The sequence below is a fragment of the Xiphophorus maculatus genome, chromosome 16, assembly GCF_002775205.1.
Source record: "Xiphophorus maculatus strain JP 163 A chromosome 16, X_maculatus-5.0-male, whole genome shotgun sequence".
Lineage (NCBI taxonomy): Eukaryota > Metazoa > Chordata > Actinopteri > Cyprinodontiformes > Poeciliidae > Xiphophorus > Xiphophorus maculatus.
In genome coordinates, this window is record NC_036458.1 from 23,951,200 (window position 1) to 23,978,765 (window position 27,566).

The 27,566-nt window shown below is 40.3% G+C and overlaps 1 protein-coding gene across 2 annotated transcripts in view; it reads right to left on the reverse strand.

The window, feature by feature from the left end:
- Positions 1-25,204, reverse strand: part of LOC102228866 (neuronal-specific septin-3) — a 49,972-nt gene extending 24,768 nt beyond the window's left edge. Inside the window, exons 1-2 of one of the 2 annotated variants that reach the window (XM_023349400.1) lie at positions 24,954-25,204; positions 11,136-12,668 (exon numbers count right to left, since the gene is read on the reverse strand). In XM_023349400.1, coding sequence (XP_023205168.1) covers positions 11,136-12,668; positions 24,954-25,008 — 1,588 coding nt within the window. In that variant the 5' untranslated portion in view covers positions 25,009-25,204. Of the gene's footprint in view, positions 1-1,151; positions 1,240-11,135; positions 12,669-24,953 lie in introns of those variants that run through there. The other variant, XM_023349402.1, reaches the window with a different exon arrangement.
- Positions 25,205-27,566: the final 2,362 nt, after the last annotated feature.

The following is a 27,566-nucleotide window of genomic DNA, read 5'->3' on the forward strand; positions in this document are numbered from 1 at the left end:
ACCTCAAAAGTTTCCAGAAGTGCATCTTAAACCCACAATTTCTAAAAAACACATAAAGCCATAGAAAGTCTTCAGCGAGCTGCTGCTGCTGCTGAAAGACCAATTTTAAAAAACGATTTTCAACATTCTTTAACGTGCAATACAGAATGCTTTTTCAGACTGACTGATATAGTTTGTATCGTTTGTATACGTTTAATAAAATCCACCCATATCTGCACATCAAACTGTTTACATTTTTGTCTAATCTAACAAGAAACATTAATGGGATTTTATTCCTTCATATTCGGAAGGATTATGATATTGTTTGGGTATTTCTAACAGCTGAATTCAGATTATTCTAATCTCCAGCTCAACACAAACAGAACTTGGATTATGATTGGTGCTGTAATAAGAAAGCAGGTGGTGTGTGTAAATGTCAGGGTGTTTTGACCAAATTTTTCCAGACATTCTCAGAGGGCAAAGGAAGAAATCCACTTCTCTTTGTTGCTTTATGTCTTTTTTAGAATGAATGAAGATGCTTTCTTATTTCTTTAATTCTACGCCTGGAAGTGTTTCAGTGTTTTAGATGTAAGAAAGTTTAACTTATGTATATCTAAACATAAAAAAGAAATAAGCATACTATGTAGGTTATGTTCAGATTAGAATATATTTGAAGTCATGGGTTAAAATATTTTATGATTGCTTCTGACTACAAGTGGCTAGCTCTGAAAAATAAATCCATATTTTTATGTTCAAATTAAAAACTGAGACAATCCAGGACTCAGAGCAAAGTGAAAAGTGTCATACATGCTCTTTTGTGACAGTTGTTTTTGATCATTTTCTGCTCAGTTTCTGTACAGTTTAGTTTTGCTTTGTGAGAAATGAAATGCGCAGAAAACCTAATTGGAATAATTAGATGATCAAAAATAATTACATACTTATTTTTTGCAGACAGTGAGAATGAGAGGAGTTAAAAGTTATGCAATGTTCAGTCAGTTTGCTGTGCTTCCTGAGTGAAGAAGGCAACTATCTCACATCCAGTCTAGTTTTCATAAGGAGCCTGTTAAGAGTCCAGAAATCCAGCAGTGCCTGGACAGCAGCAGTTCAAGTAAGACAGAAAAACATGGAGCCGTTAAAAACAGTAAAACAGGAAGGAGAGAGCAGTTCATTACCTGGTGTGGAGGCACAGCTGTCTGCAGTGACACACATATACAACTGGGCAGGATCTCATATCACTGTGAGTGTGTGTGTGGAGAGGCGTGGCTGCGTGTGTCAGAGTTTGTGTCAGAAGATGACACATTTCCTGCCAACAGGAGAAAATGGTTTCCTGGTTAAACTGTCTAACTTTCCCACTAACACGCTGTGACATGGCCGTCCAGAGACGCTGGCCTGGTTCCAGCTCCTGCAGACGTCTCAGGCTGCTTGGAGCCTTTCACAACATCCAACATGTTTCATTTGGATTTCATGTGACAGATAAGCTCATAGCAGTAAAAACTGTGGACTTCCTTTGGTCTGTTTGTGGCCCTTGGCAGCAGCTTTGTGGCTCCCACATGGCTCTCTGCGGTCTTAACCACTGGAGTTCCACACTGTTTGGCACAGAATGAACGCAGCATCATATGAGCCGGTAACAGAAACGAGCCAAAGACCAACCTCTTCCTACCTAATTTGCACTCAGCCATGATGGACATAAGAAAGCCTTGAAATTGGGTCTCTGTCTCTTTAAAAACTCCTCCTCTTCCTGAAACTCCACCTTCTGGAAGTCATGAAGTCAACATGGCTCCTCTATTAACCTTGAGAAGTGACTCCTATAACGAGCGCAGCAGATTCCAGTACCATCAGCTGTTTGCTAATTGCTTTCGGCTAGTCTGAAGGAGCTGAGTGGAGGAGAGCTGCTCTGTGAGGCACTTGGAAACTTGAAAGCTGCAGCTCTGAGGAGGAGCTGCGTCCCTGAAGGCAGGGCTAGGTCCACTCAGGCGTTTTGCATCCCGAATGGTTGCCATGATGATTAAAGGATTTCAAAGAAACTTTCCACATATGTTTTTGATGAGGGAATAACATTATAATATGATGTAAAGCTCACAAAAGTCAATTTCACACAGTACTGCCCTTTTAAAACCTGTTATTATTTATGATGTATTTAAGGCCAACTTACTTTTTCATTTTATCATGAATTTAAGACATTTTAAGGCCTTCATTTTTTAAAGACTTTAGATCTCTGCAGCTCCTCCAGAGTCACCATGGTCCTCTTGGCTGCTCCTCTGCCCGTTCAGTTGGACCTTCATGTGTTGGCGGGTCTGCAGCTGGCTCATCCTCTCTCCATGTTCAGAGCATGTGATATAGTTGTAGAACTAACCCTTGTCTAAACTTCTCCATGGCGACAGTCTCCTTGGTCTCCATGATGCTGCTTGTTCACTGTCGTTCTCTAAAGATCCTCTGAGGCCATGTATCATCATAGAGATGCCCTACACTGTGTTAGTTTGTTACATAAAATAAACCAAATGAAAGTTTTTGGGGAATGAATACTTTTGCAACATGCATGTGTACTCTACATTCATATGTAAAGCTCTTGAAGTTCAGCTTCTGAAGTGTTGGTCTGAGTTTACGTTGCGGCCTCAACAGCTGGCTGTAGATCCTGAGTGGGAGTGGGCTCTGTCTGGGTGGGTTTCTCACTATTAGTCACAAGCAGCTCATTATAAATACTCCGGTCCATATAGCAGCTGTTCTTAATAATTCATTCTGTTTAAACCTAATACAAACGGCCCCTCCTTCCACTGGGAAAGCCCCCAGTGTGAGACAGATATAGACTGGAGAAAGCAGCTACTCCATATGAGAGGATTCTTCTGATCATTTTCCATGAAAATCATCCGTCAGGTTCAGATTAAAATACGGAAAGTTTCCTTTCACATCTTAAAGTTTCTGGCCTGGTGGTCCAGTCAGCATTTATCAGACCTCAAATAGCTCCCTCTAGAGTCACAACCTGCTCCACACAACTCTGAGACAGCAAGCTGCAGGAAAATGTGACATTGCACAGACTAATATTCCAATTAGCTATATTGTGCAGTTCTATTCAGTCAATAGATCCAGATAGATCTATTCACTGATAGATCTATATCAGTCAAGTGTACATTATAATGCACACATTATATGTGTGCATTATAATGTGTTGGTAAATCTGCTTTGTTCTGAAGTGAGTCAGTTTGTAATCATTTTACTTTTATATAACAAATTATGTATGAGTTTGTTCTTTAGCATAGAAACTGACCATACATATGAATACCACAGAAGGCTTTTGATTTCACACTTCTGATTGTTACTGAGTAAGCAAGTGATATATTTCAGTAAAATCAGATAAGGGAGAGGATTAAATACTTTTTCACTTCTTTCTACCCCTTGTCAAACAGACACGTAGCGGAAAGCTAATTGTTTCATTCTCCGTACTGTACGGATGTTTTATTTTCCCTTGTTCTTCTGGCTACTTGTTTGCTTGTTTTTAAATAAACTGTGCTCAAAACCAAACCTTAAAAAAATCTCACTGCCCCTGTCAAGCTTTCTTTTACAGGTTCAACCAAACTATCTTAGCAATGAACAGCTAGCAAGGTAACGCTATTCTTTATTAGTTATTATCCTGTTTTTACAGCTAAGTAATTTTCTTCTTGGAGTTTTTTTTCTGCTACAATATCACTTAACTTACTGTTTATCACTGAAACCTTAACTTCACATCAACAGGAAGTGTCTGCTTTCACGTTCAGCTGTAGGGGCTGACTCATTTTTAATTGACCCCTGTGTGTGAGGAAATGAGAGCTATACATTCCTCTGCGTGCGTGTGTGTTTGTGTGTGTGGCCGGCCTTATATTTGCTACAGTGTAAGGATTATTTATCCTTACACTGCCGTGAGGACCGACTGCTCTTTATGGGGCTCAAAGCCCGGGCTATAAGAAGACGTGCTGTGTTGGGGGTTAGAGGTCAGGGGCCAATTCTAGGACTAAGGTGTGAATTGAGTTTAGTTTAGGGTTAGGCTTAGGCATGTTGTGGTAATAGTTAGGTTTAGGGTAAGTGTCAGTGTTAGGCTATATAAATGAATGTGAGTCAATGCAAAGTCCCAGTGCAGATAGAAAGACGTGTGTGTGAGGGCGTGTGTATGTTTGTGTTTATCCTTGATTCTACATGTGTATAATTTGTGTCTCCATTGTAACAGCTGGGACCAGTACGCTGCAGGTAGGGAAGGGGCCCTCATCAGATTTTAGTCTCTGACTTTAGTTTACATCCAGAGAGGGGAACTTTTCAATCCTTCTTCAGCTGTTCAATGTTTTCTGTGCCTTTACAGTATGTTCTGATGATGTCACAATTTCTTATGTTTTACAGAATAGTGCTTTAGATATATTTTAGTTAACTGCCTGGGTAATCAGTGACTGTATTCCGGCCAAAGAGTAAGACTTGAACCTAGCTTATTTGAAATTCTGCAGGAATGAAGAACCAGTACTACCTCCACCGTCCTCACAGAGAAGACGGCTCCAAACACACTGCTCTGGAACTACAGCTGCTTTGCTCCTCTAACCGCAGCTCCCATTAATAACGAGGATGCTCCCTGGACGCTAGCAGTGCAGCTAACACAACTGGTTTTCGCCAGTGGGCAGCAAAGGCTCTCCCTGTACCCCATCATGAATTAGTGCTCATGTTTTTTGGCTGTATTTACCCAGAATGCACTGCGCTATGGCCTGCTTCCTGCTTTTGAAGCAGTCTATGGTCCGCTTAGTGTTCACATATCCATTGGAACCAGCCCAGAGTTCACTTCAACCACAACTAGACCTTGGTTTGTCGGCAGACCAGTTTGCTTTCACACCTCCCCAATCAAAGCGGACTTTCTAGACCAACAAGCTAGAGTTAGATTACAGTGGACTAGCGCTGGTGGGAATGCAACATAAGTAGACTAAGGCTCTTGCTCAGGGCTGACTGTTCCATCTCTTCTCAACATTTCTCGTCTTGCGTATCTATGGGTATCTTACATAATATAAGGTTATTTACGCCTCTATACAGGTAAAATATTCGGTAACACTTTATTTGTTGGGTTGTGCATAAAAGTGACATGACACTGTTATAATGGAATGTTTGTGACTCTTGTCAGGAAGTGTCAATCAATAAGTAATGACACTTTTAATGCTTTAAAGTTGCATTAAAAGTCCATTAAAATTGTCAACTTTTCATTAAAAGTGTCATTATTTATCAAATGACACTTCATGACAACAGTCGTAAACATTCATGGAAACGCTTTCATGTTTGTGACAGTGTCATGTCAGTCTTATGCACACCCCATCAAATAAGGTGTTACCAAATATTATTTATCAAAAGCAGGATTACTTGCTGTACTAAATGTGTGGCAGGTTTATTGAAAAGCACCGGCAGCTTGGTGTACAATTGTAAAATTAAAGAGAGTTAAAGATCCAGATTTCTGAATGTAGCAGTAATACCCAGAGGAGACGACAGAGGTTTGAATTGTGCAAACAGTGAACTCCAAAGGTCTGAACAAGGAGCTGATACTTCTGAAGATTCTGTTTTTGATTTCTTTTTTATCCATTGTATGAATTTGTTGACTTAGAGATGGAATGTATATTGTTTTCACTTATTGAAAAGTTGCTCCACACAAACGTTTCCTTTTGGGCTGACAGACATAGAAGATAACTGCATGATTTATGAGGACAGCAGAGGTTTGAAGATGTAGAGCCTGTGATGTGACCTATCAGACTGATTTACACTCAGTAATCTAAAATCATAAAATCCTGGAACATCATGTATTAAATCTTCACGTTTTTATTGCTGTAACTCAACTTTGACAAAATAGCTTCAGTCAGCTTCCTTTCATTTTCTTCTTCATCTGCTTGACAAGCATGAAACTCTTAAATGCATGATTTATTAACCTCAATTTTCTTGTAACTTTAGACTTTATTTGAGTGAGGTAACTATAACAGAGGATCCTTTGAACGGGCGACATCTTGTCTCTTCAAATCATTTCTACTGTTATTATTGTCCATCCTGTGCGTTATGAGGGTTCATATAACAAACTGGAACAGACAGGGGGAGCTAATCTGATCTGCTGCAGGAAACACATTTAGAAGCCTTGAACCAACCAACTGGACAGGAAACCGGTTTCTAATCTGAGCTAAAGGAAGGAAAAACTAGTGGCCTGAATACGAGGCAGAAAGGAGGTTTCCTTATGGGTGTCTCCTTTATTTGTGCTTAAATAACAAACTCTCTTGAACTGTAGGGATGAACAGACAAAATCCATCATAGTTTAGTATGTTTGTGTAGATCACGTGTAATAATTTTGCCGTCTGATACATTTTATCCAGAGTCTATGCTTTTTAATGTCAAAATAACTTGACTGTCTTCCACAACCTGCAGAATCATTTATGGACTCAGGCAAGTTACAACAGAACATTAAAGCATGTCCAAAGAATCTGTTGCAGCTTAAGATGAAACCATGACTGATGAGTCAACTGTTAACATCATTTATTAAACCTTCAGACTCCATGAAAGTAGAAGGGAGATGCTGGAGTGTAATCAGGTGAAATGTTATGATCATAACATGATATGTTATGCCTCCACAACATTACAGAAACTAAGAGCACACTCCCGGTGGGATTACTAGTTAAATGATTAGTTTCATCACTGGTTTATTTCATTAAAACACACTGACAAAAATATAATTACAACAAAAATAGCCTCTACTTCTCTTCCTGTTTTCCTGAGTGAGCGCAGAAAGGAAGGAAGGAAGGAGAAGATTAGGCACCGAGGAACTTTTTATAAGCCTTTAATGGGAACAAAACGATCTGAGCAAAGCACCACATAGAGAAAGATAGTAAGTCTAGTGTAAACACCCATTAGTTCAAAGCAACCTGTAATTCCCCAAACATGAACACACCAGCATGTTAAATGCTCTAAATGAAAACTTGTGCTAGATCAGACTGGTTTTACAACCGTCCCTTATAACATCATCAACAACTCACTCTGATTTTGGTATTTGTGGAGTTCTTATGAAGCTTGTACTTCAAACTACCAACGGACGGACGGAGGGCTGATCTAACTCTATTCCACTTCAAACAAAAACAACCCTAAGATTATTCTGCTGATAGATATACCTGCACAGGTACCAGGGCAGTTTGTGGGCCTATCACTAACCCTATCATCCAGAATCATCCCACACATATTCCAAGAGTCTCTCACTCCGGGTCAGTAGGACTGGACAGACATCCAGAAGACAGTCAGACACACAAGGCCATTGCTGAAGAAGCTGGCTGTTCACAAAGTTCTGTATCCAGGCATATTAACAGAAAATTGAGTGGAAAGAAGAAGTGTGGTAGGAAACAAGGAGAACCACAGCCTTGAGAGGACTGCCAAGCGAGTCCATTCCAGAAGAGCTCAGACCACACAGACATACTAGACATGGCCTATAAATGTGGCTTTCTCTGTGTCAGGACATTCCTGAACCACAAACATGTTTTTTTGTTTGTTTGTTTTTTTATGAATCAACAATATTGGTGCCTGAAAAACTATTTAAAAGATGGGAAACTTTTTTCAGTGTTTCAGCAACCAATGAAAAGTCTTTATTGGCACAACGCAAACCAAGAACTCCTTCTTGCCTTACAGCAAAATAAGATTCAAATGAAGACGTAAAGTTTATAGGGCTCACTTTTAAACGTGCTGCTCAAAGCAACGGTCCACACTGACTTCACTTGATGAGAAAGAGCGTTTTTTTTTTTTTTTTTTTTTTTTTTTTTACTTCAGCAACTTCCAAACTTCCACCATGAATTGTGAATGGCCTCCTTGTAGAGGCAATCATTCCCCTCTCAATCTTCTGTTGATGTCACTGTGAAACACAGAGGTAACAGACGCCACACTCACTCTGAAGCTGCAGAGCATGTACCTTCTGAGCCACAGCTGCCCACAGGATGGTGGACAATTAACCCAGAATGCAGATTGAATTAAATAAATTTGATTACCGGTTTCCAATCACATTTTCCAATTCTCAGTTTCAAAGACTTGATTAAGACCCAATGCATGCCTCAGCACGTGAAAGGCTGTATGAAGGATTATTACTTGTAGCCTATTTATCCTTTTGGAAAATAAATTCAGCAGCTAACATGTAGCGCCACACTGTGGATTTCTTCGGCTCTCCTGTGATCTGTGTAAATGTGTAGGCCTGTCACTAGCAAATTTTGCTGGACGATAAATTGTCCCTGAAGTTATTGAGGTAAAGGATAATATTGTTGAGTTGAGAGTAATATGATACAATGTCATAATAATGCAAGAACACATTCTGAAAGATCAATAAACTTTCAATTCTAAAGAACAACAAGCAAAATGAATTATGAAGTCTCTGTCAACAAAATTGTGCTTCAAAAAAAGGTTTAATTGAGACCAAAACACCAGACTGAAGACTTTGGTCATCCAGTTTTTGGTAGAAAGAGAGAAAAGAGAAAAACAATAAATCATGCAAATGGAAATTATTTAGCTAATTTTAATTCGTTGTGTGGTTGATTTATTTATTGCTTACTGCAACAGGCCTACAAATATGTTCTCAGGGTGTTGTAGTGTGGGTTCATCATCAGAACTCTTGGTGGGTTTTTTTGGGGGGGGGGGTTTCACTATAGAGTTCTGTTTGGGCTCAAGTCCATAAGCATTGTGTAGAACTTTAATTAGAGGCTCAAGCCCCAAGTAGATCCAATATATTAAGATTTTCCTGCTTTTGTTTAAGTAAGAAGTGTCTCTTCTCCAGTTTTTAGCTTTTGTTGAACATCTTCCAACTCCATCTTGTTGTTTGTTGTAACCGCAGGGTGAGTCAGTTGCAAATCCCCTGGGATGTGTGATTGATAGGAGCCCATCTCACCGATTCTCGAGCAAAGCAGGGCGGAGCCGCATGCCCATGCAGTGCACTGCTCTTGTTACAGTCTCGTTGGCTTCTTTTCTCTTTTTTTCCTCAACTATCTACTCCTCTGTTTACACTATAATGAGTAGATTAACGCGACTTTACATTGTACACTCTAGTTTGACTTTCTCTGCTGTCAAACCAAAGCCCGGGCTTTCGGTTTGGGCCATAAATTTAAACTCTGTTTCATATAGTAATGACTTCATGTCTGATTTTGTTTCTATGCTCTAGTTAGTTTTTTACTGCTAGACCTCATACCTGAGTCCTTCTCTTAAAACCACCAGTGTCTGCATTAGGATCAGTTCTTCCTGTTCTGGTTGCTGGCCTATTATGTTTGCTTTGGCTGCAGTTCTAATGCCTCAGGCCTTCATCTGTGGGTCTACCTCAACTTCCTGGATTTCCTGCCCTGCACCATCGTCTGTGATTAAAGTTTGGATTGATTTCCATCTACCTGCTTTCTGCCTGCTCTCCGCATCCTCAACATCTTGGAGCATGACAGAATCTATCAGCTGAGTGCGGCAGAACGACGAGTTTCATCTGACTTTCGTCTCTAAAGACAAGGTCTACCTCCACAATGGGATTGCCGGAGCGGAGGAAATCCCCACAGCTGTGTGTCTTCAAACTGATAGGTTGGTTCGTTAAAACTGAGTGTATTCAATCCGTACTTGAGAAGACGCCTGAGTAAACATCCTGAGGTCTCATTAGACTGGATCAAAGAGACACTTGAAGGATGCCCTCTGTTTCATCCTTCTAAAGGATGTGCTTTGGATTCACAGACTATTTGTGAGAAAAACATTCATCTACCAAGTTCAATTGAGCTGTAATTACAACCCCTAAGACAAATCCTTCATACACAAAATCAGGTATTATTTTACGAGGTGCTAACCTGTTTATGAAAACTCCTTTAGGATTCAGAGGGCTGTTTCATTTGACCAGAAAGTGCTAATTATACGCAATAAAACATCAGAGTTCTAGGATTTATGTTGACACACAATGCTTTAAAAAAGTATTTACCCACCTAACCATAACCTTAAACCATACCCTCAACCACAGCCAATGCTTTAATCTAAGCTGGATCCAAGTCAAGTTACCCAGTGACCTTCTGAATCTTAAAGCTGATATTAATATTTATGCTGCACTTGTGCTATTTTGTGGAGCAAATATTTTCATTTGGTGCCGCTACTTTTGTAAAGACAGCAATGAAACTTTCAAGAAGTCACCAAAGATCCAACTAGCACACATTGGTCAAATTTAACTAAACTGGCGCTCATATTTAACAACATTCCTGCTGATTTGTTCTGCCATTTAAAATAACAATTATATATACTGTATATATATACAGTATATATATATTGATATTTCCCCTCAAGGTCAGGGACGAGCGACTGCTGGAACCAGGGAGAGCTGCAGGTGTTTGTTTAGCGTCTTTGTGATTAATGGGAACGCAGGCTTGCACACCCACCTCCACATTATTAGTTTTTTACATAATAGCAGAGAGCAGATCACGAGAGTATGGCATTGATGAGAGAGGATAGAATTCACTCAAAATAAATATAAATATTTATACCAGTTTAAGTTCTGAAGACAAACTCTACCACTTGTTTCAACCTCAGCATACATGTTAGCATCCATCATGGCCTTTTGATTATCAGTCACCTTGAAGCTGAGACAGTAATTGAAGCTCAGCGTGTTTTTCAACTGAGACAATGAGAATACTAGAGAAATACTTCCTACAGGTAAAAGAATTAATGTTTTTGGGGTATATGTTGACGTTAATCATACCTGGAAATTACTAATCAAATCACAAGCAGCTTCTACTTACTGCTTAAAAGAAACCATTTTTGAAGACAAACTCTCGTTTTAGGCTAAAAAAATGAAGTAGAAACTGCTTATATATGATGTTAGGATGAATGTAAAGGGCCAGGGGTTCAAGGTGTTCATAGGTGTGTATGTGTGTGGGGGTTTCTGTGGGTGTGGGGGAATAGAAATCATGACTGTACAATGGGTATGAGGTCAAGGTTTGCGTGCTAACCCTGTCTTTCTGTCAGTCTTCATTGTTTTGTGCAAGTGAGCATCCTCGTGCAAAAAACTGACAGAAATTCCCTGTCAGCACTTCTATGCAACACACACACACACACACACACACACACACACGCACCCACACACACACACACACACACACACGCATACACTCTGCAATCGTACATATGTGGACAGTCTCATTTTCCTGTCTTACCTCCATGTTTCTTGTTCCCCTCTTTTCTCATGGTGATGGTTGTGTCCTCGGTGGGACAGCCAGAATTAGGCGACAACCCAGCAGTACGTTGAGTCGGGTTTGGGATTTGGACTGCGGGTCCTGTGTTGGTGTCAGTTGTGACAGGCCAAGAGAACAAAGCAATCCTTTGTAAGATCAGGTCCACGCTCTCTTTTTCATCACATTCGCTATCTTCCAAAGATCCAATAACTCTGGAGCTGAAGGTGCTGGAAGGACTAAACTGACTTTGGAGATTGGAGACCATGTGTCCAGTCTGGGACTGTGAGAATTGATCCCTCTGAATACTCTCAGCTGAGGATAGGGCAAAGGGTGCAGGAGAGCAGCTCTTCTCTAGAGCAGTGACGGGATGGTGTGAGGGAACAGGAGAGCGAGGAGATATGGGTGAACATGGATAGTTATTGGGTCGAACTGGTGTGTCAGAAGAACTGTCTAGGCTGCTGAGAGAGGCTGAAGGGCTGGCAGCTGTGGACGGAGGGCTTGGGTTGTAGCTCTGAAGGCCATTTTCACTCTGCTGGGAACGGTTTGACGCTTTTGGGCTCCTCAGTCCCACCTCTGGCTTGGTAGGGGAGGCCGGTGAGACGCTGCTCACCAGGCTGTCCAGATCCAAGGGAAACTTGTTGAGACGTGGAGGTTCTTTGGCTTTGGGCTGCGGACTCTTGATGGCCCGAAGCCGCTTTTGGGAAACGTCTTTTGATCCGCATTCCTCAAAGGAGTTTCCACTACGCAGGCCATTCCAGTTAAAATTCACATCAACATATTTCATTCCTGGAGACATGCCACCACCACCATCTCTTAGAATTCCCAAGTTCCCCTCTCCTGGAAGTTGGTAGTCAAGAACTGACATGGTCCCAAGGTTTAACACCTGAGGCTTTCTCATATCCAGCATCAACTCAGGTCCTTGGTTCGCCTCTGACTTGAAAACACTCCCATGTGAGAACTTCTCCGTATTCGCTTCATGATGTTGTGACCAGTTGAGCTTAGATCCATAGTACTCCCTCTGAGGTGGAGGGCTGTGATAGGAGGACAGCTTGTTAGCTGGCGTGGTATGGCCTCCACCAGCAGAGTACTCCAGGCTGGACGTAGAGCTGTAAAGGCTATCATTGTCACTGCCAGGTCCTGACAGTGTGGAGCAGAAGCTGGGGTTCAACCTGCTTTGGAAGGAAGCAGCTCTGGTAACAGAGGAGCTGGAGTTGGGGACGACTGGCCTGTTCATGGTTCCTCTGTTGAAGGACAAGCTACTGCCTACAGCACGGCTCTTGAGGACAGGACTGAGACCGGAGCTCAGACGTATGTGGGAGTCCGTTGCAGAGACCATGCTACTGTTGCTGACGGCAACAGGAGGAGACTGGCCACCTCTTCCCGACCCCATGGTGGGTTTGTTGTGGTTCAGGATGAAACGGGAAGAAGAGGGGGAAAGGGAGGCAGAGACAGAGGAAGCTGAGGTGACGGACGTCATGTCATCCATGTTTTCATCGTCGAACGATCTCTTCAGGGCTGCAGATGGAGACAAGGAATGTTCAGGTCACAATAAAGGTCAGCGGTAAGAAACAGATCAGATCAAATCAGCTCAGCTAAACTGAGACTGGAAAGCCCAGAAGGGATAGTTTGATTTTTTTTAACTGAGATGAGGTGAGATGAAATGTGATGTTGTACTACATTAATAGAAAAGTTTAGAAATCCTTAGCGAACTGAAAAGTAACAGCTAGACACACAGATGTACCATTTCAGCTGGATTTCAGATATTTAATTATTTATTTATAAAGATTTTGCTGTATAAGTGCCCTTTACTCACAGTAATCAGACAGGAAATGGGCTGAAGTAAGGGGTCAAAGCAGAATGCCTGCATTGAGGACTAAAAACCTCTATACGGTCGCCTGCTTTATACCTCTTTAAAAAATTGCAAATTGCAAAGGTTCATATCTGATGTTTAAAATGTTAAAGACTAAAACCTGGATTTAATAAAATCCACAATATTCCCAACCTTAAAAAAATATTTCCAGTGGCAAAAATTTTGGACAGTAGCCCAACTAATATTCCTGATATCAGTTTATTTATATTGTGTTACTGTTAAAAAAGCCAATGGTATAAACAAAAAAAAACAACAAACAACTCAATTATTCTGCAAAGTTAGCATTTAAACTACTAAATGTGGTGGTATGACCTCTAAATGTTTGCTTAAGTTAGATTTACTATGAGATAACAGTAAGAGCTGGTCTTGATAATATTATTAGAACTAATAATCAATACCGTAGTTCTTTATCCAGGTGAAATATTTGTGCCTTCACACTGATATAAAGGAGATTATGGATGTTGTGTTGAACAATTTATCATTTTCTGTGTTGAGTCCAGGAAACTGATGTATTTTTATATAAAGTTATCAATCTGTGAGAATCTCATAGTGGCCCATGCCTAATAAAAAAGAAAGTGCAACAGTGAGCTTACCGCTCTCCAAAGCTTCCTCTCCTTTTTAAAACTCATGCTTGAGAAGACATGCATTTCAACACAAGTACTTTACTCTTGAAAAGTACAACTTCCTGTGGTGGCATGGAAAGTTAAAATAGCCTCTTGACTGGATTACTTCAAGTGAAGTTTTGCTGAACATCTAGACCAACATAATATCAATTTCTGAGTATTGTGTAATACAATACTCAGAATGTTTTCTGAATAATTGAAGCTTAATTGTTTAAGCTTCAATTATTCAGAAAACGTAAATAAATGTTTCCAGGAGAAACCAGTTCATTACAAGTCATTGGTGCACAAGTCATTGGTGCAGTCATGTTTAAGAGCTAAAGGCTAAACGCTAACGTAGAGTTCACATGTGGCTGTACCTGTGGTACCGCAAAGCTCTGTCTGGCTTATGGAGTGTAGACGCCTGCCCTTCTATGGGAAAAGTGTTCCCTTCTACAGGGGAGGACACACATACACACACACATTCCTTCTTTCTGTAAGCACAAAGGGCAGATTGAGGTCGCTGCTGCAGTCAGAACATCAAGTGGGGGTTTCATTACAAAAATCAGCCATTGCAATGTGACACACTATGAAAGGGTGTGGGGGTCGAGGGCGGTAGAATAAAATACTTACCAAGACTTTGCTCATTGTTCAGTCAATTAACCACTCACATTGGTAGGATTTAATTTATTTCTTTGTATAACAACAACAAGAAAACAAACAAACTGAAGCTACATTTTGATGGCAGATCTATGAAATCAGTAGCGCCATCTTTTCCTCAAAAGCATCTTTTAAAGGGGCAGCATTTTGTGGTTTTCAGGCATAGAGTACCATTTTTTTTATCACAATCAAGTAACTACGTATATTACCTTCTATTAAAAAAATGCCACATTTATCAAATGTGACTTTAAAAAATTGACTTTGTAGTTTGCTTCCTTGAAATTGGGTCTCTGTCACTTTAAAAACTCCTGCTCTTTCTGAAACTCTGCCTTCAGGAAGTCATCACAACATAACTTCTCTTATTAACCTTTTTACAACATTTTTACCAGTGTTTTACTGAGAAGTAGCTCCTATAATGAGCTCAGCAGATGCTTAGTTCCACCAGGTGATTGCTAATTACTGCTGGCTAGTCTGAAGGAGCTGAGTTGGGGAGTGGCAGAGAAAGGCTGATCTGCAAGGTGGAGACTCGGAAACTGCAGCTCTTTGGAGGAGTTGCATCTCAAAGGTGTGGCTAGGTCCATCCAGGCGTTTTACACAGCTGAATGGTTACCATGGAGATTAAAGGATTTCTCAAACATGCATGAAGAAATCAAAACAACACTCCAGATATGTTTTCAATGAGGCAATAACATTCTAACATGTGAATCATTGAAGAAGACTTGAGATGGGAATTGTTTTCAGTCTGCAGAGGTTAAAAGCTGGTAGAGACAAACATCAACAGAGCTGCAGCTTTAATTGTATTTTTATTTGTAAAACATATTGAAGACCATGAATCACTTTCCTTCCACCACACAATTAACCTCTGCTTCTTGTTGCAACCACATGAGACCACATTTGTCTCATGTGGCTGTGATGAGACAAATGATGGCAAAGAATGATAAATAACGGGAAAGCATTTTTAAAAGCATTTTTAAAGAAACACTGTGCTGTTTCTTTAACAGCAACAAGTCAACAAGTGCTAAAGAATGCTTTACCACTTTTATTGGTAAAGCATAAAAGCTTGCTTGTTTAGCTAGTGTCTGCTTGGATATCTTTGTGATAGAAATAAAATAATAATTAGGTGCAATGAGGCCTAATTTTAGCTAAATAAAAATGAAACGCATGTTCAAACCTGAGCCATTTCTGTACGCCATATAAACGAGCAACAATTTGTGTTTGAGGCAGTTTATGTGCTAGCTTCGAGAGATATGCTAACAAAACTAATGACTGGTAGCAGCCGAGCTTTAAATCACACACCCAGCTGCACAGCTATTGGCCCTCAGCTTCTGTAGGCTCCAGGCAGTCTGAGGATGTCTATGTGTGGAATCGGCTTGGTTCACCGAGGCTGCAGGCACAGACATGCCCTCCCTGCAGTAGATAAGACGACCTGGTATCAGGTAATTGCTGGCACCATTTCAAACTCTGCTGAAATAATTACCTGTGACAGTAATGTGCCTCATTTCAGCTCCGTTTTACCTTTTAGCTGAGCAGACCCTGTTAGACAATATGTCATCTGTTAAAGCCAGCGCCTAACTTTGTTTCTCTGTCTCTTCATTACCTGCAGGTTATTTCACCTGATATACATGTGTTTTAAGTAACTGCATGCATGTAGAAATCCCACTGCTATGAACTTTATCCTTCAGTGTAATGTGGCTGTCATATTTTCTGACACAAGCCCGGGCTATTTAATAAAATCATAGGAATTTTTCTGGTCTAATACCAAGCATTCCACACTTGACAGGTGAAGAGTCAGGGAAGGTGTTACTCTGCCTTATCAGTAGCTGCCTTTTCATTACAAATGTGTCCAAATATTTGTCTAAATTCTGCTAATGTTGAAAAACACAATTTCACAATTGCGGTGTTTCCATTACAGAAATGAAATGAAAAATCACATGTGAATAAGTAATCAGAGTCATCAGCGTTGGCTGTAAACAGATACATGAGATATATTCATAATTCAGCCATGGTGCTGGAGCTCATCATCCATCAACCAATCAGAAGAGACGTTGGTGTCTTATTCAGGCATTGGAGAGACAAGTCCCGCCTACTAGGGAGCAGCTACATATGCAGCGTTTTGGGGACATTGTAGTCAGTGATTTCACAGAAGAGTTATGGATTCTACACATTGGAATGAAACGCAACTTTTTATGAAATGTGATGCTGTGGAGCTCTGGTGGAGCCAGCTGCACAGTGTTATAAAAAACAAAAACAGAAATAAACCATCACCCTAATATTATTTCCTGTTGTCTTCTTCAACGTTTTTGCCAGTAGTAAGATGCGGCTGATGCATCTTGTGATGCAAAAAAAGTGTTTCCTCTGCAGTTTTGAAACATGAGTCTATTTTGATATGGCTAGGCGCGAAAACTTTTTATCAGAAAACTTCAGTTTTCTAAATTGGTGTGTTCCCATTAAGCAAATGTATTTTCGCAATTTCAATTTGTGCAATTTTATGGCTAATGGAAACGCAAAATTGAGGTCAAAATCACCATATCTGATGTACAGAAAGAGGTGACGGTACAATATACAAATTATACTTTCAAAGACAAATTGAATTCTACATTGTATTAATATGATTGTATAAAGGCTAACTGGTGAACTGGTTTAACCAAAAACACCATCAAGTTAGTCAGTTTTGTTGATAAACGTAAACAGAGGGAAGTCTTCACTCTGCTCCTGGATCTTGGGTTTTATATAAAGTGGAAATAAAAAAAATCTCTTGAATTGAAACCACTTTCACTGATCAGACATGATAACACATCCTACAGATGCTGGGTTAGATTGGGATCTGGGGAATTTGGAGGCCAGGTCAACACCTCAACTCATTCTTGTGCTTACCAGACCATTCCTGAAGCATTTCTGCTTAGGGGCAGATTGCATTATGCTGCTGAAAGAGGCCATGGCTAGGATTACTATTAAATGATAAATGTCAGTGAACAGCCACATGAATGGCAGACCCTGAGGTTTTCTATCACATTGATTTCTTAAAGGGGCAGTATCATGTGTTTTTGAGCTATAAAAATTATCTTATAGCACAATCAAGTAATTATGTTACCTCCAGTTGTTTAAAAAAATTCTATATATATCAAATATGACTTGAAAGAAATTTAACTTTGCAATTTAAAACCTTGAAATTGGGTCTTTGTCACTTTAGGAAATGAATGCTCTTTGTGAAACTCTGCTTTCAGGAAGTTACCACAACATCACTCCTCTATCAACTCTTTAATAATTTTTTCATGAGCGTTTTACTGAGAAGTAGCTCCTATAATGAGCTACTTCTCAGTAGCATTTCTACCAGGTGTTTGCTAATTGGTGCTGGCTAGTCTGAAGGAGCTGAGTGGAGGAGTTACAGGACAGAGCTGCTCTGTGAGGTAGAAGCTCGGAATCTGCAGCTCTGAGGAGCAGCTGCATCTCAAAGGCAGGGCTAGGTTCAGCCATGCGTTTTGCACAGCTGAATGGTTGCCATGGAGATTAAAGGATTTCTCAAACATGCATGAAAGAATCAAGGCAACAGTCCAGGTATGTTTCTGATGAGGGAATAACACTAACAGCAAACCTAACATTATGTGAACTTGTAACATTAAAAAAGTTTATTCTTTGAAGGAGTTAAAGTCATGGGCCTGCAGCCACAGCATTAAGACCTTTTTTCTTCCGGCTCCAGTTCTGATGCTCACATGCCCATAGTTGGTGCCTTCTGTGGTGGACAGGGGTCAGTTATTCTGATTGGTCTGCAGCTATGTGACTCAAACAAACTATGTTTATGTTTATTATGACACATTTCAAAACTCTGAAATCAGTCTGAGATGTCCAAGATGCAGACGAGGGAAAACACATTTGTCCTCTGAGCAATCTCCTGGACTCAGATTTGTCCTTACCTAAAACTGTTTCTCTTCATTTAATTTTTTTAAATTATTTTTTTAAGCATTTTCCTTGTTATTGCACTTTTTAAAGTTATTTCTATGTGCTCATGTGTCTGTACGTACTCATGCTGTTCTCTGCACCTTTTAAATTTCCCCTTGGAGATTAATGAAGTTTTATTAAGTTGAATTGAATTGAAGAACCAGCATCTTCAGGAAGTTAAGCTACATTAGCTTTAGCTATGGGAATCGAGAACCAGTTCTCAGTAAATGACCCAATACAGATTTTCTAATTAACCTCAGTGAAAACTTACTCCACCTTTCAATATGAACATACAGTGAAGAATGAATCTGATGGCAGCTTCAAATTGTGTTAAGATGATGTTAGATAATCTACATGTGTGGTTTAGAGGTTAAAAGTTAACTGTAATTTTCCATCACAGGCTGATGCTCTCAGACACTGGAGACCACACTATGGGCTTTCTGCTTTATTTGGTTTAGTTTGTTTTAACGCGTAAAAAAAAATAGTTCAGTAGACTAAACTATTTTACCACCATTTGTATAGACATATTGTTCAATTTTGTTCAGCCATAGCTCCCATATATGCCTTTTGTAAGCCAGGTGTATCCAACTATGAGAAGATCCCATTCACACCCAGACAACACTGGAGAGAGATTATATGTTCCTCCTGGAACAATTGGCTGCACATCACCACACCTGGGACTGTGTGCCAAGTAAACGGCCCAATCCATGAAATGTGGCAACACATATTAAAAATATGCTGCTGAGAACGACCAGTTATTACACACTGAGACATAAACTGATTTTTCACTGGTATCTGTGATGCGTACGCTCTGCTTGACATTATTTCAGTTCAACATATTTTATGTACTCTATATGTGCTTGATGATAGACGGACGGACGGACAGATAGATAAATTGTTTTGACTCCCAGGCAGCATACAATCTTCCAATGTCATGCAAAACTCCCACATAGCCATCAAAGCTAAAATTAGAAGTTTCTGAAAGTTTAGTAATTAAGAAACATGGACTGCATTTACACTTAATAGACTTAAAAGTAAATGTAGAAAAATGCTCAGTCGTAAAAAAAACAACAACAATGTTTTGAATTTACAAAATATGACACACATCCTGAGGGAAGGTAACTAGGCATGAAACTGGAGTCCTGAGAATGAAATTACTGCAGGTACTGTCTGAGCTGGTGGTCCCATGTTTCTCCCCGCTGCTGCCTCCACCCCATCAGACCAGGCTGCGCTTAGGGAATGGAGCCATGCTACTGCTGCATCCTCAGGCAAGTCAGCCCAGAGCTATAAATGACTCTCCAGAATCTGCATATCTTCACTAGATCTGAGTGGGAAAGATAGGGGGAGCCACCAGGAGAACGTCAACATGATGCAGGTGGGCCCTACACATGAACATTATCACCATCATCAGTGCATGCCTCCTGTTTACAGCCCCATTATAGTGTTTCCTACTATAGTGTTAGTGGGTGCCTCAACCCTAAAATGGCACCTCTCACCCCTCTTTGGTGCTACATTCAATAGGTTTTCTGTTTGGAAAATAACATCAGAACGAAATCACAACAGCAGTCATTTAAGGTCAGCTTAAAGCTACAGCATGTAACTTTTATAAAATAATTTTTTTTTTTTACATAGTTGTTAAAATGATCATTATGTCATGACAGCTCCCCTGCCTTCTCCCAGTGTCCCCAGTACTAACTACAGGAATACACCACTCAGTCAAAAACAACCGATCAGAGCCAGGAGGATGGACAGATGGACGGATAGACAGAGATTGTTTTAGTTTTCTATCTGTCCATAATCTACACCCACTTATCCTTGCAGGGTTTCTGCCCTAGACAAATTGTCATTCCATTACAGGGCAACGTTGACACAACCCTGCAGCACACACACCCAGGCCTCCTCCCAGTGAGCAGCTGGCTGGCTAGATTGCACATGAGAGACAGGAGTTCCTCCATCTGATGGTCCTGGACTTTGGAAGGAGCAGCCTTCCTCTGAACAGACCTCTCGGGCTGCTGATGAACGTGTGCAGAGTGGCCGTCATTGTCCAGTGCAATATCCTCCTCTGTGCCACAGTAGCCAGAGAGTCCAGCTGACCACTGAGTCTGCCCACCTGATCAGTTTGTCCAACTTGGAAAGGTCTGCCTCGGAAGTTGTATTGCCCCAGCATGCCACATCGAAAAACAGAACACTGGTGACCACAGACTGATGGAACATCTAGCTTCCGACATTTGTTAAAAGATCTTGGCCTCCTCAGGAAGTGCATGCTGCTCTTCCTCAGCAGAGTTCTTGGACTGGGTCTGTCAATCCCAAAGCCGATCACCAGCTCCTTAGTGGTGGCAAGTCAGCCAACACTAAGGAGCTGTATCCACGGTGTGGATACTATTGAGCTGCATCTACTGTGTCTGATGATCTTCCTTCACTATTTCAATAAACCGGTTTTCTGCTTGAACATTATCCCTCCACCTGTGCTGCCATATTCCATTTCCTGTGGTGCCTGTTCTAGGTGCAGTAGCTCCTTTTAAATCAAACCATTTACATACCCAACATTGCTCTAAGCTTGGACCAAATTTTGTTCTGATTCTTCTTTTTGCTTTAAGGGTAGTGAGTGAAATTGTCTGCTAATGCCATCTATCTCTATACCTCATCTGTTTGGTCTCTGGAGACTGTTGAAGTTAAAGTAACACATGCAAATGTGAAGAAACGTACGCTCATTTCTTCAACTAACAACGTAATTATTCCCTGCAATTACTGACCAGTGAACTGGTAAACATATAGAGGACAAGAACTTTAACCTGCCAAGTGGAACAACTTTAAGGTGAAGGAGTTGAGTCTGGACTTGTTTATTTCAAAAGATTCACATTTAGCAGAACCACAAGAGCGTAAATAAAACTTGAAAACTGCGCCCCTTAATAAAGTTTACACATGCGTTTATCCAAGATGTCAAGTTTTTACATTATGACTGGCTCATCATAATGTAAGCATTTATAACAAAGAATCTATGAATTCCATTATTTATTACTAGGAATTCATTCCTTTACTAAGAATTCCGTCCTTTGTTACTAGTAATTCCATTCTTTATTACAAAGAATCCTGTCCTTTGTTTCTAGGAATTCTGTCCTTTATTACAAAGAGTTGGGTCTTTTATTACTAAGAATCAATTCCTTGATTACACAGAATTCCGTCCATTATAACAAAGAATTAATTTATGACACAGAATTCCGTCCTTTATTACTAAGAATTCCATCATTTATTACTAGGAATTCCTTTCTTTACTAAGAATTCCGTCCTTTGTTACTAATAAATCTTTACTAAAAATTCCATCTTTTATTACTAAGAATTCATTCCTTGATTACACAGAATTCCGTCCATTGTAACAAAGAAATACATAATTTATGACACAGAATTCCGTCCTTTATTACTAAGAATTCCTTCTTTAACTAAGAATTCCTTACTTGATTACTAGTAATTCCATTCTTTCTTACAGAGAATCCCATCCTTTGCTACTAGGAATTCTGTCCTTTATTACAAAGAGTTGGGTCTTTTATTACTAAGAATTCCTCAGAGTTCAGTCATGTCCAAACAATCGGACATTGACCCACTTTTTGAGGTGTTGCCTATCCGCTTCCAACGTCTTGTACATTTTACTTCGATCCTGAATACAGACCTGCTTTGATCTGAACCTTTATGTACTTCACAAGCCACCACTGATGGGCGTCATGGTAACAACGAGCTGGTTTGCCATTTTCTGCTTAGCGATGCTGTGGCGGCATGTCGTGGGTCAGGAGTTGCAGAGCATCTCGTCTTATTCAGCTTGCAGCAGCATTTACCAACACCGTTCCAAAATTTTAAACACCACATTGTGTATCCTGCATTGTATGATCTGCTCTCAACATTCAAAATGTTATTGCAGCTGTAATAACATCACAAATATGCGTAACAGTAAAGCAACATGCAGGACTTCTATCATTTATTTCTGGTCCAGGTCTGTCATCTGTCCCACCGCTGTCATTTCTGTCCAGAAGGACACCGGTGTGACTTTAAAAGTTAAGGCCCACTCACAAAAAAAAAATCACAATATAAAAGCTAACTACACCAAACAAAAAAAAGTCAAGACTGCCTTTGTTCCAAATAAATGGACCAAAGGGCTGGAGCTCTCTGAGACGACTGAGAATCTTTGAGAATACCAGGAAGGGAGATCAAAATTTAAAAAATCTCAACACCACTGAGGGTAGAGAACAGATTGTAAAGCTGCACTTTAAAAACAGTGCTAACTTAATAAAATTGGTAATTTGGGAAACAATTCTCTGTCTTCTAGGCCAGTGTTTCTCAACCCTGGTCCTCCTGCATGTTGTTGATGTCGCCCTACTTTACCAACACCTAATTCAGCTGACTGCAGTTCAGCAAACACCTGTCAATTGAAATCACCTGGGCTGAAGCAAGGAAACTCCTAAAACACACAGGGCAGTGTGCCTGTAGGACCAGGGTTGGGAAACACTGTTCAAGGCAATGAAACGTGTAGAGGATTTCTGCCAGGTGTCCATTGACAGGGTATAACTACGACCTTTATTCTCCATACAGAGAGCAACAAGTAATGTACAATGTGTCATTTCATTGAAAAATCTTTAAACCGTGTGGACGTTATCGCTGAAACATCTTGGTACCTTGGTAACCGATCCACACCTGTTGCCTATCTTTGTCCTCTATCTCCACTGCTAATGTCTAATGGTGGAACCATGGTGTCAAATGGATCAGCAGAGACCCTGTCTAACAGTTTAAACTAATTTGTTTAGAGGCCCAGAGAAGCACCTGTCTACACAGAAGAATGTTGAGGACCAGAATCAAAGCAGTGCAGATTTTCTCTTTTCTGTCTTTGCTGGTGTCCCTGCAGGGCTGTGAGCTATGACTGATAACCCCGAGGAAGAGCAAACTATTTAAATTGGGGCGGTCTCCTCCTTCCTCACTCTGAGCAGCTCTGGTCTCCATTAATCTTTTTCCTGACGTTGGCCTTTTATTTAACCGTTTCAAGCTAATCTGTACCTCATACACCCTGTTTCAACAAGGCCGCTAAAACTTTTTAATAACGCTGACAGCAGCTCTGACGTTTGATGGATTATAGAGAAAATTTCAAAGGTGATGGAGAGGGGCAGAGGCAAGAGGAAGCATGCTCTTTCACAGTGCTGCAAGCAGAAATCCATTCAGTGTGATTATGAAAGCTCCATCACATGACAGCAAGACCACTTAATCCTTGTTAACACTGCACTTAAAGACAGGACTGCTGCACCTCCCTTTTCTGAACGGAAGGCAGATACAAAAGGTGTGTAATATCAAGGCTCTGTTGCATTTCAGTAATTTACCACTATGTGCTGTACTTTTGGTATTCAATTTTAATTTTTAAACTCCCTTTTTTATGTCTACATCTGTTTTATGCAAGTCACCTTGAATGGTCTTGTACATGAAATGTGCTATTCAAATTAAATTGAATTGCCTAAGAAAAAGACCCCATACTGCTCCAACGTGCTGCCTTAGTTTAATCTCCAGGTATGAGCGAAGACAAGTAACGGCAGAACATTTAAAGGTGTTTTGTTTCAAGCATAATTGCCTTGTGGAAGCTGAGAATACCTCATGAGATGCAGTGGTGAGAAAATGATCTGCAAAATAAGGAAAATAGAGCACTTTCATGGTGCTCTACCATCAAAGTGTTATATGGTAGAATTTAGTCAAATATGTTATATATTAAACATTCTGGGTGACCTTTTCTTGCTTCAGCGTAAAAGTAACACAAAGTGTCTCGAACAGCCACAAGCTTAGTGGTAATTTTTACATGAGTAGTGACCAAACTGATTCAAAAAAATCTATTTTTCCAGTACTGGTAATTTTGAGAGGCAGGTCTACCTAAAAATTTCAGAGCAACGCCACACAGTTCCCTGCCTTTCTACACCCGATTCAGCTGATTGCAGTTCAGCAAACACCTGTCAATTGAAATCACCTGGGCTGAAGCAGGGAAACTCCTAAAATACGCAGGGCAGTGGTGAGAAGATTATCTGCAAAAGTAATGCATCTGTGATCCAGGGAAGTTTTTTGTAGTTTAATTTGAATTTCAGCATCAAAAGGTGAGCAGCATGTAGCATCAGGCCTACCAACACATGCTGTACTGTACGCATGTTTGTTCACTAAAACACTTGTGTTGACTGGAGGGACTGCAGAGTTTTACCCTGAACCAGGCAGGAAGCAGGCAGGAAGCAGGCAGGAAGCAGTCTCACAGCAGCTCATTCAGAGCATCTGACGATCTGGAGATACCCCCACAACACACTCAAGACACACACAAACTCACACACACACCAAACAAGCCCTATTTGATATCCACTTATCACACAGTAGCCACATTCAGGTGACTTAAATGTTTTTCACATGGTAGTTGAACTGCAGTCCTGTTGCACTACAACCCAGAGCAGGCTTTAGCTCTGCAGTCTGAAACCAACTGGAACTTTCTTAAGTTAGTGGATTATTTGGAGTAATAAAAAAAAAACACAACAGAAAACAGAGACATTATAACAGCAAAAGTTGGCAAAAAATTAAAGCTATCAGAAAAAGTTAAACAGATCTACTGTGTCCTGTTGTTTTTTTGTTTGTTTGTTTTAAATAAAATAAAATGGATATCCTCCAGCCAGGGTCTGTTTTACTGCGTCCCTTACTTCAGCCTGCAGTAAAGTAATTCAATATTATCGCCCCACATACCTTCAAAATCTGATAAGATCCCAGCGAGGTGGTCATTGACTGGAAGGTCCGACATCCTGTCTAATAGTGGCAGAGATTCCCGTCGCTGTGCTCCAAGGCAGAGGAGAAACGGAACGAGCTCTGAGGGAAACTGTCAGGAAATAACTCAACCCGGTCCGGAGACAGAATGCTGGGCAGCAGATTCCTTCCCTCCAGTTCGGATCTCGCTGGACCGTCGGAGCCCCTGCGTGGCTGTGGGCCCTTCCCCCTGCTTCATGCACAGGGAGCAGCCGGGAGGGATGGGAGGGGAAGAGGAAGGGGGGCGTTTGGGCGGACAGGGTTTGGGCGGAGCCGCATGCAACACCTGGAGAAAAAAAAAAAAAAAAAACTTCAGTAAGAACGCCTCCATCCCCCACAAACCTCCACCTTCACCCGCGGTCTGCACAAGCTGACAAAGCCTCGTTAATTTGCAACAGTTTTCGGGTGACACAAGGTAAACGGTGGGCCTTCCTTTCACTGCTCCACGGGGTGTGAAGTGGATTCTAGTCAGAATGTCGGAACCCAATGATTAGCTGCTGGATATCATTCATTGTGAAGTGTGGAGGGATGTGATAGAAGAGGGAAAATGAATTACTGGAAATGGCAACAGCATGCAAGAAAAAGCACAACGCAGAAAAATAAATGAATGAATGAAAAAACTCACCGCGTTTTACAAGTCACGTTTATTTGTACATTTAAGCGACTGGGCAGATCAAAGTGCCTTATATCATAAAATCATCACATAGTCACCGATTAGGAAACATGCATGCATTTGATAACATGCATTAACATTACATGTTATCAAACGCCATAATCAAAATCATCATCAGCTATACATCAAATATATTAATCAGTGCTCCAGTTATTATCAAGGAAAGGAAACTAAACAAATCACTTTTAGTCTTGATTTAAAGGAACTCAGCGTTTCAGCTGTTTTCTGAAAGTTTGTCCCAGATTGGTGGAGCATAGAAGCTGAATGCTGCTTCTCCATGTTTGGTTCTGGTTCTATTTCCAGTTCTCCTCTTCCAGCTGCAAGAATTTTGGAATGAATCTCCACCAGCTTTCATGTCCCTCCTGTAGACAACCGTGTCCTGCAGCACGTAACATTTTGCGTTTGATTAGTTTGATTAGTTTCTGAAACAACGTCCCAAACTGTGAACGTCTCCCAGAGTTCTGTTGAACCCAACATCTGAACGAGGAGAGAGGATGAACCAGCTGCGGGTTCCTTGGACTTTCCACTGTGGCAAAAAGTGATAGCGAACCGACTTATGCAGGTTTAGCAGTATTATATATATATATATATATATATATATATATATATATATATATATATATATATATATATATATATATATAGAATATTTGCACTAAATATCAACAAAAGAATGACTCCAAAGCAACCAGTAATATAGTTTACATATATTTTTTTTGTCATTAGGTTGGAAACCACTTTATAGTCGACTGTACCCACACAAGAATTTTGACTTTAATTTCAAGCTTTCCTAGTGTAAAGACATTAAGTATAAATATATAAACTGTAGCATCTTCCACAAATATCAACATGTTTCCACCCTCTTTTTTTGCAAAGATTTTGTGTCTTTTTTTGTTTTAAAACCTAAAAACAGAAATAAAATGATGGTTCTTTAAACGTGAGAACACTTTTTGTAGAAAGCTATAAAAACTTATAAACAGTCTTTTTCTCTGGGAATTTGAATAGAATATGTAACAATGAAAAAAATCACAATTCTTTAAGTACAGTTCCAAATAATTTTGATACTCTTTCAGATTTTACAAGAAGAGGAGGAGCGGATTAATCACAGCTCAGGTGGGGGAATCTGACCTCTGACCTCACGACAACCATCAGTCATGCACTGCACAAATCTGACCTTCATGAAAGAAGGGAAAGAAAAGCTAATGCTGAAAGAAAACCCTGAGGAGTCTTGTGTCTGGAAGCAAGATAGAAAACATGTGAACCATCTGGTCAGATGAAACAACATGTTGGCCCACCTTCAGATGTCTACGGGTGGTCTAACACAGTGGTTCTCAAATGGGGGTACGCGTACCCCTGGGGGTACGTGGAGGTACTGCAGGGGGTACGTGAAGCTTTTCAAAATATCTTTAAAAAATCAGTAGGCTCCTCATAATAAGTCTTGGGAAAAATTATTTTGTAAAAAGTTTGATAAAATATAAATGTGTGTTCATGCACTGAAATTTATATTCAGTATTTAGTTTCAATATCCTTTAAAATAAAACGGTTTGACTGGTTTTATACCTTCCTGGTGGTCACCGTCTTCTGTTTTTCTTTTTTGTTTAACCATGCAATGTTTGTAATATGGATGTATTTGTCAGGTTCACTGATATAAGTTGTTTGGCTTTAATAAATCAGACAGTGATTTTACAGCACTGTACCTCTTTTTAATTCCAAAAATGTTTTGCCCGTGTCAGGGGGTACTTGACTAAAAATATATTCTTAAGGGGGTACATCACTGAAAAAAGTTTGAGAACCACTGGTCTAACACTAACGCTGCACATCACGCAAAAGTGTGGTGGTGGCAGCATCATGATGCAGGGACTTTTTTTTAACAAGGACACGGA